We start from the raw sequence: 16,159 nt of genomic DNA on the forward strand, positions 1-16,159 counted from the left end.
CATGCTACCATTTTGCTAATAAATGTACTTGTACCTGGTGTGGATGGTCTCTCCAACATATTCAAATGATGATAAATAAAGGCTTGACTGTCATGAACTGTGTCCATATCAATTTCCTCCTCTTCTTGAGAGTTTGAGAACTAAGATATCAGGAAAAAAAATAAGCAGATGCTAATAACTCATAAGAATATCACTAAATAGAACTTAAAATATTTTATTTTTGAGGTAAACTGGGGGTGAGAGGGAAAGGAAGTGATATCTACCACCGCAAAGGAATAAAAATTCAATAAAATTAAATAGGGTCAGTGCCTTTTCTTCTTTCTAATTTACCGTGAAGCTGTGTGAACAAGAGTGTTAACTGTCAACTTTAGTTCTTGCCAGCCAATAAAGAATCTGATGGGAAATGATTTTGCCAAAGTAAGCGTAACAACTACTGTACACATATACACAACATGTCTTTGTTTGAACACAGCTTTAGGGGAAGTCAGCAGAAGCCACTGCTGTTATTTTGAATGCCCTACATATTGTGCAAGTTGAATTTCCATTTCTTACTCTGATTTTGAGTTTGACTTTACTGTCTTCATTCTTCTCTAGTATTTGCCCTGGCTCCAATGGAGACCCGAGTGGCATATCAGCCTTCCTCTTCACCCCCTGCTGATGACCAGAAATGCTGGATGCTGTTTCCTTAATAAGATGATCATCCTCCTGAAGCAGCATTAAAAGACCAAAATTAGAAGATAGCAAGAGCCATGTTTCAGCCTAAGAGAGACCTGATAGCTGAAAACACTTCTGAGTAAAGTGGGTGATTTGAACAAAGTTTTCCCTGTAGTTCTGGCAAAAAGTATTTTCTAAAACCCTGCATGGATTTGTGCCAACCTCTCCTACAAACATAGTTTCTCTTTACTTCTATCCCTGCTCCCTCTGCATATCTAGCACTGGCATCTTTTCTGTCCCTTCTCACAATCATGGTACTGTTGGTGTGCAACAACATTTGCTGCCTCTGAATAGCCTTTCTATAAATCTGTGCCTCGCAGACTCTCCTCAGTCCAAATCAGTTGAAAAACTGTGATAGCCTCTAATCTACACATGGGATTTAGCTAAATCTTCTTTTAGTTAGCTTTAAAAGCTAATGCTTACTTTGCTGAATACAAATCATAACAGGTACTTATAACTTGGGGGTTTTTTTGATTTCACAACAGTATTTATTAAAAAGAGTTAAACTGTTTTGTAAATTACTGCTTAGATTATCATCAACAAAAACTGGGTCAAAGGAATATAAAAATAGCAGGAGAGTCTACTAAGTTACACATATAGTCATTAAAACAGCAGACAGGTGTTCCAACAAATTCAATACACAAAATATAGAAGGAAAAATAAGCAAACATAATTAAAAGCCCACTAAAAACTAGATCAAAGCCATATCATAGACTCTCAAGAGCATATGCTGCTCCACTGAACTGCTCTTCGTCTATCCTACGAAGGGCACTCTAGCACCGCAAACTCTTGCCCTAAACAATTCCAATGCAACTTTATGAAGTGGGTAACTTTTACCATCCTCAGCAAATTCATTAGTCTATCATCACTGATTTTAACATGCTTATGCTCTCAGAATATACAGTCTGCTTTAAAGAACCTAGTTAATCCGATCTATTCTATCACCTGTTAATTCTTTTTTCACTCAAATACATATTTCCCTCTTTTCATCCCTATTATTTAACCCAACACACTGCTGCTGTGAAACACTTCTGGATAAACTTTGGGTGATGTGAGAGGTAGTCTTTGTTTTATGCTACTGATTTTATTTTTTTACAAGAAAAATCAGTTCCCTGAATTTTGGGGGAGTTACAGTGAAAATGGTAACCTTAAAGTAAGGGGTAAGAGAATGGAGATAAGGCATAGGAGAAGATACGAGGGATGAAATGTGAAATGAGGCTTATACTAGTGGTCTATTTTCACACTAGTGTAAGCCAGTACTGCTGCTAAATGAAGCAGCCTCTCCCTCTTCCTCACACATTTCTGTCCTGGGCCACCACAAGCATGATGAACTGGACCAGGAAACTGATCCAGTAGGAAATATCTGTTCATAAAAAAGGTATTTTTCAACCAGATACTCCCCTGATCCACGTCACTATGCAGCAACAACTGTGCTAGCACAAGGGAGAGGAGAGTATAAGAAAAAGAGGAGTTAAGAGGAAATCTTTTGATTAATGTAGTCTGGCTGCGAAAAAAGTTTGGATGTTCACTGAACTGCAGCCTAAAATTCTGCCAACAAAATGTCTCCCGCTATTTAATTCTGCTGTTTATGCACAGCAAATTAGGACTTATTACATGTTCTGTAAATATGTAGGATAGCTCTAATGATATTTGACTCCATCATCATTTTCTCCCCCTACTGGAAACAGCCTGCAAGATACTGTGATAATTTGCACTCTCAGTGTACTTCTGAATAAAAATGATTTAGAAATTAACTATGAGACTGATAAAGTAACAGTAAACCATCTCATTCAAAAGGTTAGAAAGAGTGTTAAACATGCTAAACACATGTTCACATTCTCTTTCAGGATTTACCCCTAAGCAGTTTCAATCAAAGGTAGTTTTTGAAACTGTTAAGAAAATTATTCATAATTTCCATGTCTGTTGAGTTTTTTTCCCACATAATTACATTTGTCCAACAAAAAGACTTAGTCTTGCAGCAGTGGCAATTATTCTTAAGTACGACTTGAATAGCTTGTAAGATCTAATTTTTTAACTACACAATGGATTTTGTGTTAGGACTGATGCCTCCAAAGCCAGAAAGATATCAAACTTAATGTATGTCATTTTTCAGAAGTTGTTACAAATCCTTCAGAGCACAGTACTAAACAGATTCAAGTGTTCAATGAAGATGTGCTAAAATTCCAACTTTCACATCTCTTAAAGTTGTTAGGTATATCTGTGTATTTTAAGATGTAATAAATTTACTGATAAAAGGTTTTGTTTTGGAAAATTGCATAACTTGCCTAGAAGCAATATTCTTAGTCTAATAAAAAAAGTTTTCATCACAGCATCAAACATTTCTGTGAATCACTTCATGTCTCATAAGCAATATAGAAAAAGTAAAGAACAGAAATGATGAGACTAGAAAAAACAAGTAAAAAGCTTACATACATTATGCAAAACAGTCAAAAAGGTTATAGTATACGCCAGCTTTTCAAGTGGAAGGAATAAAGAGTAACAAGGTATAAAGGCGGCTTAGGTAAAGCATGAGAAGCTTGAACACAATACAAAATAAAATCAGCAACCAACGCAAGGACTCAGAGCCAGCTGAATGAGATGTATGCAGATGGTTTGTGCTTACGGTGTTCTGAAATCCTACAGACTGTCCATGATTGTTAGTACTATTCACAGGTTCCTGATTACTTGCAACTGATTCAGGGATAATCGTTGGATTAAGTACAGCCTTCTTTTCTTTCAGATTAAGAACAAGTCCAAGCTCTGGTAATGGTAAACAAGAAGGTCTGCTGAGGCCAAAAAGTGTGAAATAGAGGTCCACAGCACCACATCGTAATCTCCAGTCATGTGAAGTTCCTAAAATACAAAAGAGATTATTGTTAATAAAGAGATACAATCTTCTCCTTCAACACAAATAAAACAGTTTAAGTGATCTGGACCTACCAGAGCATGACATTTTCTGTGTTTAAGATACACTTCCCTCATTATTCCCACCTCTGATTGACTCAAACTAACCTGCCACATCCTGTTTAAAAGGAAGGCTTTTAGTTGTTTGGGTTGTAAACTGGACATGTTTAGTAGAACAAGACTAGGAAACTAAGTGCCATAATAACATAATGAAAAATAAAAGGAAAATAATCACACCCATATGCTTTTATTTTTTAAGTTTCACTTTAAGTTTTACTATTGGACAATTAAATAGAATATTCTGTTAACAAACTGGCTTCCCATATCAATGTATTTGGTCACACTTGCCTACGTATTCCATTAAATGCCTTAAGCATGACTGAGGCTTGTACCCTCTGGAAACCACACTGATAGAGAACACAAACCAGCAATGCATAAACACGCTTTCTGATGTCACTGCTACGTCATGTACTTCACTGGGTACTCAATACTTTACTTTGTATTCATACTGGAGATATGTATTCCTACTGCACAAAGCAATGCTCCATTGATTTTATTTTTCACTGCAAACTGTGTCCTGTTTTTATATCTTCATACACAAGTGGTCAAAGCACGTTTGGCACCAATCACAACAGAAAGACATCTAACATCTGGTGCAACGCTGCAAATACAGTGATCCTGGTGTTAACGCAGCCCAGCTCTTGAATGATTGCAAGTTTATTGAACATATTGTTCCACAGCAGGAATAGAACTATATCTGGTAAACAAGACACAGATGTGCCAACTGCCATGTTAATGTGGCTGTGCAAGACTTAGCACAAAATACAATTACAAGATCTATCTCTGTAAATACTAAGTTGCATGGGTCTAGATAGTGTTTTAAGTAAGCTTAGCTGTACATCCACTTGCCCAATTACAAGTGAAAGCGATATGAATATTAATCTGGACATTCCTAACATTAAAATACTCTCCAGAGAATGACACATTTGCAAATATTAATTTAAAAACTATTCTAATATTATAACAATAAATAATTTACTCAACTTCTTAAACTAGTACATCTTAAAATGATATGATGAATTCCTATTCAGTATCTCTCTCCTTTTCACTGGAACAGCTAAGCTTAAATACAATTGGTTGCTGAATTTCTCTGCAATCTTTGGAATTTGTGAGCATTGTCAATTTAATGCAGATTAACATGGAAGAAAAAAAAGATTACATATATCAATCAGTCTGTTTTCTATTGCATGTGCTTATGTTAAATGAAAGCTACTTGTGATTCTAGAATCATGCAGCTTTAAACCTAGCTACTAACTTGTCTGACATTAACAAACATTTTTTACAAGGCATCCTGAAATGCTACAGTTATCCCTTACAGAAAATAAACTGAAACATTATGTCATCTTGATGGTAGAAATTTAAGTACTTAAAGCCCCATGAATCATAGTAAGAATGTATACACTATTTGTTACTTGCAGAAAGAGGTAATGGTTGTAACACTGCACACACTCTTCTCTCAAGAAAAAGGAAAAACAAACTCTCTGATGGGAACATCAAAATTGTTTATTTTCTGTGACTGACACTTGGCAAATCCTATGAAACTGAACTACTAGTAGTTTCCCCATTTCAACCCCTGGAGTGTAGCTATAAACTTTTAAACACTAAAAATAATGATACACAGAGAACAGTCTCCCTTCAATGACCTAAAAAAGCTATATAAACGTTTATATGTAATCTATGTAGTAATGTGCCAGATGTTAAAGGGCAGTTTGTCACGACTGGATAAAACTGCTTCAGTAATGAAAAACAGGTCAAGATGCAAGCCCTTCTCTCATTAGGATCTTTCCTAATCACACAAGGCAAATTGAGTCTTAGGTTTACAATATACTTTTAAAAATCTTGTTTAAATTATCTGTACAAATGCTATCCTCTCATATTCTCTCAGTTTAGTAAAAGAGGACAATGAGAACTATCTAATCTAAATCAAACTATAAAGAAAAAGGTAACACAGACGCCACCATTTGAGGAAACATTTGCTTTGAACATCTGAGTCAAAGAATCATTCCATGCCAAAAGTACATCAAAACACACTACAGTAGTAGACAAAAGAATGAAAAACAAGGTTTGGTACTCTGTCACCAAGGAAGTTCTGGAGGTACATACATGATATCGAACTTCTGAGACTGAATTTCTAACTGTCACAACTAACAGAGCTCTTGGCATATTCTGAAGCAAGTCTTTAACACTTATTTCAAAAAACCTTACAATAAAAAAAACAACAAAACAAACCAACCAACCAAAACAAACAAACACCCAACCTGAATTCATCAGTTTCCAAAGCTGATCTACCAAAGCTTCGTTACATAAAGGGGACTCCATGTTCTTTGTAAAAGGTGGATTCTTAGTCAGCATATCAAGAATCTTATGCCTAAAAAAGAAAGAAACATCTTTATTAAATCCAAATGAATACACTAAGAAGTCTGTTCAGTTTGCAATATTCTTACAAACTTATTCAAATACAGGATTTCCTTCAGAATTTTAACCAATGTTTCATGCTTTTAGCTCTTCCTTCTGTTCACAACATGCACAGACACAGATCTACCATCAGAAATATAACTTAAAGATAAAAAGGTGCAAAGCAGCAGGATGTTGTTAGACATCATTTTTAAGTTAGGTACAAAATTATGCTCTTCTGTTTAGTAACAATCTTTTCTGCACACTGACTTGATGATTACAAAGAAGCAGCAACATTGGCAAATAAACTCCTTACACACTGACACCAAAGAATTTTTACATAACTTTAAATGTTTATGACTGATATAAAATGGCAGGACCAAAACCAGTGACTTGAGCATTGTTCTGGGAAGGAACACTGTCACCTCTTAAGTTACACTGGTGTATAAAGATTCTCCACTTACCATGTTTGCTTACAATATTTACATACAGAGCTAAAAGTAAATACATTTTTCCCAACTTTCATTCTTTAAACTTGGCCTTGAAAGCATTTTATGATTGAGAATAATTATTTGTTCCATTACTTACTATTTTAACTATTTTCCCTGTATAGTCAGCTTTGCCCTTGCTGTCTTACATTGGGACAAGAAAACTCTTACAGATTATTATTTATTTTTTTTCTTTCAGAAGAGGCTTACATATTGTACTCAAGTCAAAATTTGAACTATTCTTTAAAAGATACAAATCAAAGAAAAACTCCTTCCTAGACTGAAGCTAAACCTCCTCTAGTGAGTCTAACTGCATCTACTTTCATTAGAAAGAATGACAGAAATAAAACAGAAAACAATCTTGCAGCTATGATCTTTGTAAGAAATCACCTAGAGAGAGAGACTAAAAGTAATACTATATATCTTTGAAACCCAGTATTTTAATTGTGGCCATAAGAAGAAAGTGTTGGGGAAAAACAATGATTATGAACCTTGGTGTTCAAAGGTTTATAATGAATGTGCTAAAATATCCAATCACTCATTGGTGAAAACAAAGTTGAAACATGCAATACTAGAAATACACCATATTTTCACGTTATCCTTTCACCCCATCTACAGTCTAACAATTGCTCTACACTCCTTGCTGGCAAAACACTCTGTGCACTATGTCTCAACCTGTCTTTTCTAAATATCACAAAGTTTTTTTGCCATATACAACATCAGATTTATATACTTTATTTATGACCAGGAAACAACCTCTAGCTTCAGACTTCCACCACAGTGGTAGAACATAAAAAACAAAAATAATACAACGGAGAGTAAGAACAGAGTATATTCATTTTTGAGATGTGTACTGCTGAAACATCAAAACACATTTCAATTTATATAAAATAACAAGAAGAAAAAAAAGAGTTTTAGGAAGAAGTATTAAGCAGTTAAGCATTTGATCTATTCTAGCAATTCCAGACCAAGAATTTAGTTAGTTAGTTGTTCCAGTATTAGTAAAAATACTGGCTCTTTATTAACGCACTAACCTTATGTAGGGTACAGGATCATTCTGAACCATAGTAAGCAGCCACTGTAGTTCTTCATAGCTCCTATCAACTGCAAAGAAAAATAAAATAAAATGCATAAACTGGAAGGATTTTGATCAGACAATCACAAGTTCCTGAATTAACACACAAAGAGCTTGAATCACTGCAACTAAAGAGGAATTCCATTAATTATAGTGCAAATTGAAAGTAAAAGGTGGTTTACTTTACACTGAAATAGAAACGTGTATGAAACTCCTTCATGTCTCAATTGTTCAATAACCACCAGTTTGACTATTAGCAGGTAACTCTGTCACTCCTGAGCGTTGATTGGGAAGATCACAGAGTAAATGACCATCTTGATATGGTATGCTTCCTAAAACAAACACATTCAAATATTCTTTCAACAATAAGAAGTATAATATTTTCTATAGGGAACAGAGAATATACAATTCTCATACACAGGAATCCGTGAAAGAATATTATCTATAAATAGGCCAGAAAGAGGAACACTGCAGGGCTAATACAAAACTGCAAGAATACTCCTCTCAGTAGCCTTCCTTAATTTTTTTTTTAAATCAGTATACTTTGCAATTAAAATGGATTTTGAAACTTATCAGCACATGCTTCTAGAAAATTGCTGGCTCACACTGTTGGAAACAAAATCAGCTTGTTAGTTTAGGATTTAAATTACAGTACAAAATTCCTTTGATTGTCAGAGTAACAAGGAAAAATAGGAAACAACACACGATATCATCATCACCAATTACACAAAAATGAAAGAATTTTTATCTAATCTTTCTCTCACATGCATAATTGTATGATTTTACAGCAGTATTCTCATTTCCTCAAAACAGTGAAGAGCTTGCTTAGGCTTTGCTTTAATTCGCTTCAGAATTTGGCATGTATTAATCATTACTGTATAGACAGCTCCAAAAACACTTCTTGTGCTTTCCATTTTGTAATCCTAGCAATGCATTTCTTTCTTCCCCAAGCCTACTGTATTTTCAGTTCTAAATACCTCAGTTCAACCTTCCTGATTTCAGTCAGTTTTCAGTCAGTAATTTTTGAATACAACTTTTTTAACCCAACCAACTCTAATTCTTATTATTCCCTTGTTATTTCACTAGGGTAAGTTGCTTTTAAAGGAAGGAGCAATTAATTAAATTGTATTATGAGAATCAGCACTTCAGTTCCATTAGAAGTTCTTTAAATACTTTGGACAACTTGAACATAACATCTCTTCCTGAGTTGTGAGGAGGCAGCCAAGCAATTAAAAACTACGTTATAATATTGCTCAGAAGATGTCTGACTTGCAAGTGGCCTGCAAAAGACAAGTCAGCTCTGCTATTCCTAAAATCCAACCAAAACAAAACTAGTTACACTGGTGAGGCACTGAACTGGGCTGAGATAAGCCCTTTTTAGAGGCAGAATATATTAGCTCATGTTCTGCACCATTTAGGCCACAGCTACACAGTTCTGGATGATGCCAGAGCAAATCTGTATCCATACAGACCAGAACTGCAATCTCAGATTTGCCTTAGAAGTCAGAGAAATCTTTGAAAAGCTATGCCTAGGACCTACTTTTAAGGGATTAGTGACTGCCTGTGCTCAACTCCATGCACAGCTGCTTTCCTGGAAGCTACCTTGCTTGGGATAGAAGGCAGCTACAACACTGCATACAGAAGTTGTTTTGCATGGAAGAAAAATATATGATCACAGAATCATACAACAGCCCAGTTTGGAAGCGACCTCAAAAGATTATCTGGTGCAACCTTTCATGGGAAAGGAAGCCTAGATGAGATTATCTAGCAACCTCTCCAATCACATCTTGAAAACCTCCAAGGATGGGAACTTCACCACATCCCTGGGGAGGTTGTTTCACTGATTGTTTGTTCCCACTGTAAAAATTTACTTTTTCTATTGAGATGACACCTCTCCCTGTGCAACTTTTACCCATTGCCCCTTGTCCTTTCCACATGGCCCCTTGTGAAGAGAGAGCCTCTGTCCTCTTTATAGCCACCTTTTAAGTACTGGAGCACTGTGATGAGGTCCCCTCAAGCCTTCTCTTCTCCAGGGTGAAAAGACCAAACTCCTTCAGTCTTCCCTCGCAGGACAGGTTCTCCAGCCCTCTGATCATCTTTGTGGCCCTCCTTTGGACCCTCTCCAGTCTGCCCACATCTTTCTTGAATTGTGGAGGCCAGAACTGGACACAGTACTCTAGGTGAAGCCTGACAAGTGCTGAGTAGAGTGGGGATGATCACATCTCTATCTCTGCTAGCGATGCCCCTGAGGACGGAGCCCAGGATTCGATTTGCCTTCGCTGCTGCAGCAGCACACTGCTGACTCATGGTCAGCTGCTTGTCCACCAGGACCCCCAGGTCCCTTTCAGTGACACTGCTCCCCAGACACACAGCTCCTAGCCTGTACTGGGCCTTGCACTTGTCCTTGTTAAACTTCATACAGTTCTTGCTTGTCCACTCTTCCAGCCTGTCTGGGTCTCTCCATAGGATGGCTCTCCCTTCTGATGTGTCTACCTCACCACCCAGTTTAGTGTCATCAGCAAAGTGGGTGAAGGAGCTTTCAATGCTGTTATCCAGATCATTTATGAAGATGTTCCCTGGGGGACCCCACTTGTGACAGGCTGCCAGCCTGAGTAAAAGCCATTGATAGTCATCCTCTGAGTGAGTTCCATGACTCAGTTTCCCACCCATCTCACAGACCACCCATCCTGTCTGTATCTTGCCAGTTTGTCTAGGAGAGGGCTGCAGGAAAAGAAAGATGTGTAGATTTTCATACTTCTGGTAGCCATAAAAAGAAGTGATTGCTTTTCGAAGTAAAAATCCTCTTGAGATTTTTTCAAACTGATGTATCAGTTCTCAATTACAGCAGAGCACCTCTGAGACCCTAAACTTTAACATTCATGAGATTAGATAATCATGGGTATTTATTTAGAACAGTTTGTTGCTACCCCTTCTAAATATGAACTGCTTTGTTGTATACATATAACTACCAGAAGCTAACTTTAAAAAGTTAATAAACCCTGTTCACTTCAAGCCGGTTTAGATCAACTGTCCAAATCCTTATATGCTGCCTCAAGCATTTTACAGTTACTGTGTCTCAGAAAAAGCCTTACTATTAACAGCAAAGAAAACAACTTACTCAGTTCCATGGAGAAATTATTTCTTTTAAAGTAACTTAAAAAAATGCAGTACTATTCCTACCCTGAGAGTTGATAGAAAAATATGGGAGTTCCACACTGCCCCAGAAAATACAGATTTTCCTTTTTATGGAAATTACAAAGTCTGTCAGCTTCCTTTACAAGAACTGTTAAAAAGCCAGCTTTGGCACAAGCAACAGGCATTTGATAGCTGCTGGTTTACATCCAGTATGAACTAGAAACCAGGTAACTGGGAACAATGAGAATCAGAGCTCTTGGCAATAGACGGCCAATCATTTCTCCTTCCAAAGCCAGGTTTAGGGCTCTGCGAGACAAGTGCTGCTAAGTTCTATACTGGTAGCTGAAGAAGTCAGTTAGGACACTGAACTTCTGGATTTACCCCTCCAGCAAAAACTTACAAGTTTTACAGCAGGAGCAGAAGCTAATGTGTTCAGTGCTGGAAGGTTGTATTTGAGAAATGATACTTATGAGCAGTTAGATAGTAGGCTGTGTTGTGAACTGTAGTGACTTTATAGCAGATATTTACATCTGCTACCTCTGCATCAGAGAAAAAGCTGTTGGCAAGGGGCAAAGCAGTTAGGTACAGTAATACTCTAATCATCATTTCCAGATCTCACAGTGAGCTCAAGCAAAAACTACATTCAATTTCTTCACTGATTTCTTCAAGCTATCTTTCTACTACATTTTACCATTCAAGTTTTAGCTTCCTGTACAGTATTTTGAGCAACTTACCCTATCTTGCTTATACAGCAACCCATTTGATCAGCTGTTTTAAAGATGTGCTATATTACTTTGCAGTACAAACACTTTCTTCTCCAAGTCAGTTATTAACTATAAACACCATCCATAAAAGGTCAAGAATTTAATGAGAAAACATTCTATCAGTTTGTCCTTCCAAAGGGTGGGATGAATTGGTGAGGAGATTATTCTAAAGGAAGCAGGCTGATGAGTAAGCTTTCCATTCTCCAGCAAATCTTTCCACTAACACTCTATGAAGGGAGGAACAAAGCAAGTAGCCTAACAGAGAGAGAGATGCACAGCACCGGCAGAGTTCTGAATTCTAGGTGGGTACCACTCACAGGGTCACCAAGTGGTACATGTGCAGTGGGTTATGGATCCAGAATGCCTGGTGAATTACAAGACTGAAGACTGAGCCTGAGAGTGATGCTCAGTGCACAGCCTCCCATGAAGTTACTAGTTTTTCTGTACGACAGTCTGGTTTCAGTCTGTAAGTGTAAGTCTGAATTCTGCCAGATGCGTTCACTCAAAGACTCTAACTGCCTTAAAACCTCTCAGTGCCTATCAAGTTTCAAAAGTCTTTGGACAGAATGACAGCTGTAAGATTGAAGTAATAACACCTTTATAAAAAAGAGAAAACAATTATTCATGCAAAAAGCAAAGGAAACTCTCCATTGCCCTTAAAATTAAAACGTGAAATTTGAGGCAGAATAATTAGAATCACCAGTCTGTTCACAGAGGAAGAATTGAAGGATTTGGCCACTTTGATAGGGATAACCCTTCAAACACAAGAACTGTCACAAATCACAGAATCACAGAATCATTCAGGTTGGAAAAGACCCTTGGGATCATCGAGTCCAACCATCAGCCCTACTCTACAAAGTTCTCCCCTACACCATATCCCCCAGCATCTCATCTAAACAACCCTTAAACACATCCAGGGATGGTGACTCCACCACCTCCCTGGGCAGCCTATTCCACTGTCTGACCACTCTTTTCTGTGAAAAATTTGTTCCTAATGTCCAGTCTAAACCTCCCCTGCTGGAGTTTAAAGCCATTCCCTCTTGTTCTATCACTAATTACCTGTGAGAAGAGACCAGCACCAACCTCTTTACAATGTCCTTTCAGGTAGTTGTAGAGAATGATGAGGTCTCCCCTCAGCCTTCTCTTCCTCAAACTAAACAGTCCCAGCTCCTTCAATCGCTCCTCATAAGATTTATTCTCCAGGCCTTTCACCAGCTTCGTTGCCCTCCTCTGCACTCGCTCCAGCACCTCGATATCTCTCTCGTATTGAGGTGCCCAAAACTGGACACAATACTCCAGGTGTGGCCTCACCAGTGCAGAGTACAGGGGGACCATCACCTCCCTACTTCTGCTGGTCACACTATTTCTAATACAAGCCAGGATGCCGTTGGCTTTCTTGCCCACCTGGGCACACTGCTGGCTCATGTTCAGCTGCTTGTCAATTAGAATCCCCAGATCCTTCTCTTCCACTCAGCTCTCCAGCCACACCTCCCCAAGCCTGTAGCGATGCATGGGGTTGTTGTGGCCCAAGTGCAGGACCTGGCACTTGGCCTTGTTGAAGCTCATCCCGTTAACATTGGCCCACTGATCCAACCTATCCAAGTCTCTCTGTAGTGCCTCCCTATCTTCATGCAGATTGACACTCCCGCTTAACTTGGTGTCATCTGTGAACTTACTGATGATACACTCTATGTCCTTATCGAGATCATCAATAAAGATGTTGAACAGAAATGGTCCCAACACCGAGCCCTGAGGAACACCACTTGTGACCGGCCGTCAGCTGGATTTAGCTCTATTGACCACCACTCTCTGGGACCATCCATCCAGCCAGTGCTTGACCCAGCAGACCGTTCACTCATCCAGGCCATGGGCAGCCAGTTTTTCTATGAGAATTCTATGGGGAACTGTGTCAAATGCTTTTCAAAAATCCAGGTGGACAATATCCACAGCTTTACCCTCGTCCAATAGTTGGATCATCTTGTCATAGAAGGAGATCAGGTTTATCGGGCAGGACCTGCCTTTCATAAACTCATGCTGACTAGGCCTGATCCCCTGGTTGTTCATTATATGACTTTTAATGGCACTCAAGATGACCTGCTCCATGACCTTCCCTGGCACCGAGGTCAGACTGACAGGTCTATAGTTCCCTGGATTGTCCTTTCTGGATTTCTTCTAGATGGGTGTCACATTTGCTACCCTCCAGTCCAATGGGACCTCCTCAGTTAGCCGTGACTTCAAGTAAATCATGGAAAGCAGCTTGGCGAGCACATCTGCCAACTTTTTCAGCACCTTGGGTGTAACCCATCCGGTCCCACAGACTTGTGTGCATCCAAGTGGTTAGCAGTTCTCTGACCACTTCCTCTTTAATTGTGTTGACCTCATTCTGCTTCCCCTCCCCATCTCCCAGCTCATGAGGCTGGGTGTCCAGGGAACAGCCAGTTCCACTGCTAAAGACTGAGGCAAAGTAGGCATTGAGCACCTGACCTCAGCCTTTTCCTCATTCTTTGCTACTATGTTTCCCTCTGCATCCAATAAAGGAGGGAGATTTTCCCTAATCCTCCTTTTATTCTGATGAACAGAGAAAGACTAACCCAAATAAATGAACAGGCCAATGTAGTACTAAATGCGTTTTATAAAATGCAAATCATTAAAGCTATAATTTCTAACTGGCTCTAAAAAATCAGTCAGGATTGAATTTCAACTTCAAATGGCATTTAAGAAAGCAACCAAGTATTTTTTTCAAGGACCTGCAACAGTCAACTAAGATAAAAACAATATTAGAAGAACGGAAACAACTCACGAACATATGCTATGTATAAAGAATGGCAAAGCAGAATCAACCAATAATCATTAAAATAATCTAAGTTTCCAAAATTTATAACCATAACATGCATGCAAAAAGCAAAATAAAGAGGTTAGCAAGAAGGTAAAGGAAACCCAAGAACTTTGACTAGCAATTATGGTTGAACTCAACCGAACCAAATCACAGAAAATGAAGTGTTAAAAAACCATTTCCAAAACCTGTTATCACTACTCATTGTGCTGTCTACTCATTGTATCAAAACTTAGGTATCTGATTCAACTGCAAGACACTGAGAAACAATGCTCACCACATATTCATAAAACTTGCATTCTCTAGGACAAAGCATTAATAGAAATCTCAGCTTCTTTTCAATACATCTGTCATCGCACAAGCTCTTCTGGTGGACACTACTTCAACCTAATATTAATGAGGTTAAGTATTATATTTTTCTACTATATCACAAGTGTTACAATGTGTCAAAATACTTGGAAAAAAGTACCTTTTGTGTAATCAACAACAGCCTCCAATGCTGCTATTCGGACATCTATGAAGTGCCCATATTCTGCATATGACTTGAAGAGAGCAGGATCACTTGGGACATGACCATTCTTCTGAAGCACTCGAATAGCTTTTAAACAGCTAGATGTGGTAGGAAGAGGAAATTTACATTAGGTTTATGGAATAGCAGCCAAGAAGAATAAAAACACTTTCTTCAAAATCAAGTACTGCAATTTTTCTAGAATTGTATTATCCAAATGAACATGTTACAATTACTTTCACAGCATTAACACATAGCTCTCCTTAATTCTGAATTAGGCAGAAACACAAACAAAATTCCCCACTCTGTCAAATCATTGTTTGGTTTCAGCAGAAACTGTACTAACTTACAAAGAAAATGCAGTTCAGATTGTGTTGTGTAATCTACAGATATAGCAAACCTTTTGGAAAACTTTAATAAATGCTCTTCTTAAAGAGGCACAAGTGTGATCAACTTATGTCTGCTATTAAAAATCTACATTAATAGAAATTAATGTTGAAAAATAAAGCAATCAAGACAAACTTGCACTACCATCTTTTGGAAATTGGAAGGAATTTGACATTTAAGATTATGACACACAAGCTAAAATCTCAAATACTAACTACAGAAGGGTACATAAACCCCAAAAAAGTAGTGTTAACATGTCTGTTCTCTTCATGTGTACAACCATCAGTAAACCACACCTGACTGTAATGGTATGCCTGTAACTGGGAAGAAGCTTCTCCATATTTAGGAAACGGGTAATTTCCTCAAGAATAAGTCGAACATCAGGATTTAGGTTATCCAATGTTCGAACTTCATTGTTCACACTGACTGCAGGAGTTACAGAGTTGGCTAGGGCATCAATCAGCTCAGCGCGATAGTAGTTGTCTGAAAACTAGATAAAAACAGCATTTAAATACAGGCAAATATAACAATACATATTCTTTAAAATCTAAGAAATGCTGAACCACTGTCACAGAACAAGATGTTAAAACAAAAACCATGTGAGAAACTGCATAAGAAAGCAAAATAGGAATAAATTTATTCTGAAAATGGATTTGAGAGTGATTGAGCAAGCAGACATACTATCAAGCATTAATCTTAACTCTGTAATAAGAGCATATTAATAGTAATATGAACATATTATTAGTAATACAGTGTTTTATAAAAATGGAAAAATGAGGCATTGAAAATTTTCCAGATATGGTAAATAAAAGCCATTATTTCTAAATGCGAGCATCTAAAACTACCTGTCTGTTTCTATATTCAGTACCAAGGTTACCAAGGTTAACGGGTGCCTAG

At 37.8% G+C, this 16,159-nt stretch overlaps 1 protein-coding gene across 7 annotated transcripts in view; it reads right to left on the minus strand.

The window, feature by feature from the left end:
• Positions 1–16,159, minus strand: part of TAF2 (TATA-box binding protein associated factor 2) — a 65,505-nt gene that overhangs the window by 11,755 nt on the left and 37,591 nt on the right. For 4 of the 7 annotated variants that reach the window (XM_074887067.1, XM_074887122.1, XM_074887102.1 and 1 more), the window contains 7 exons: positions 15,559–15,752; positions 14,837–14,976; positions 7,595–7,664; positions 5,937–6,046; positions 3,338–3,567; positions 553–705; positions 29–140 (listed from right to left, as the gene is read on the minus strand). In XM_074887067.1, the coding sequence (XP_074743168.1) occupies positions 29–140; positions 553–705; positions 3,338–3,567; positions 5,937–6,046; positions 7,595–7,664; positions 14,837–14,976; positions 15,559–15,752 (1,009 nt within the window). The remainder of the gene's footprint in view (positions 1–28; positions 141–552; positions 706–3,337; positions 3,568–5,936; positions 6,047–7,594; positions 7,665–14,836; positions 14,977–15,558; positions 15,753–16,159) is intronic. The other 3 variants (XM_074887075.1, XM_074887093.1, XM_074887083.1) reach the window with 3 other exon arrangements.

Source organism: Strix uralensis, chromosome 1 (assembly GCF_047716275.1).
Source record: "Strix uralensis isolate ZFMK-TIS-50842 chromosome 1, bStrUra1, whole genome shotgun sequence".
NCBI lineage: Eukaryota > Metazoa > Chordata > Aves > Strigiformes > Strigidae > Strix > Strix uralensis.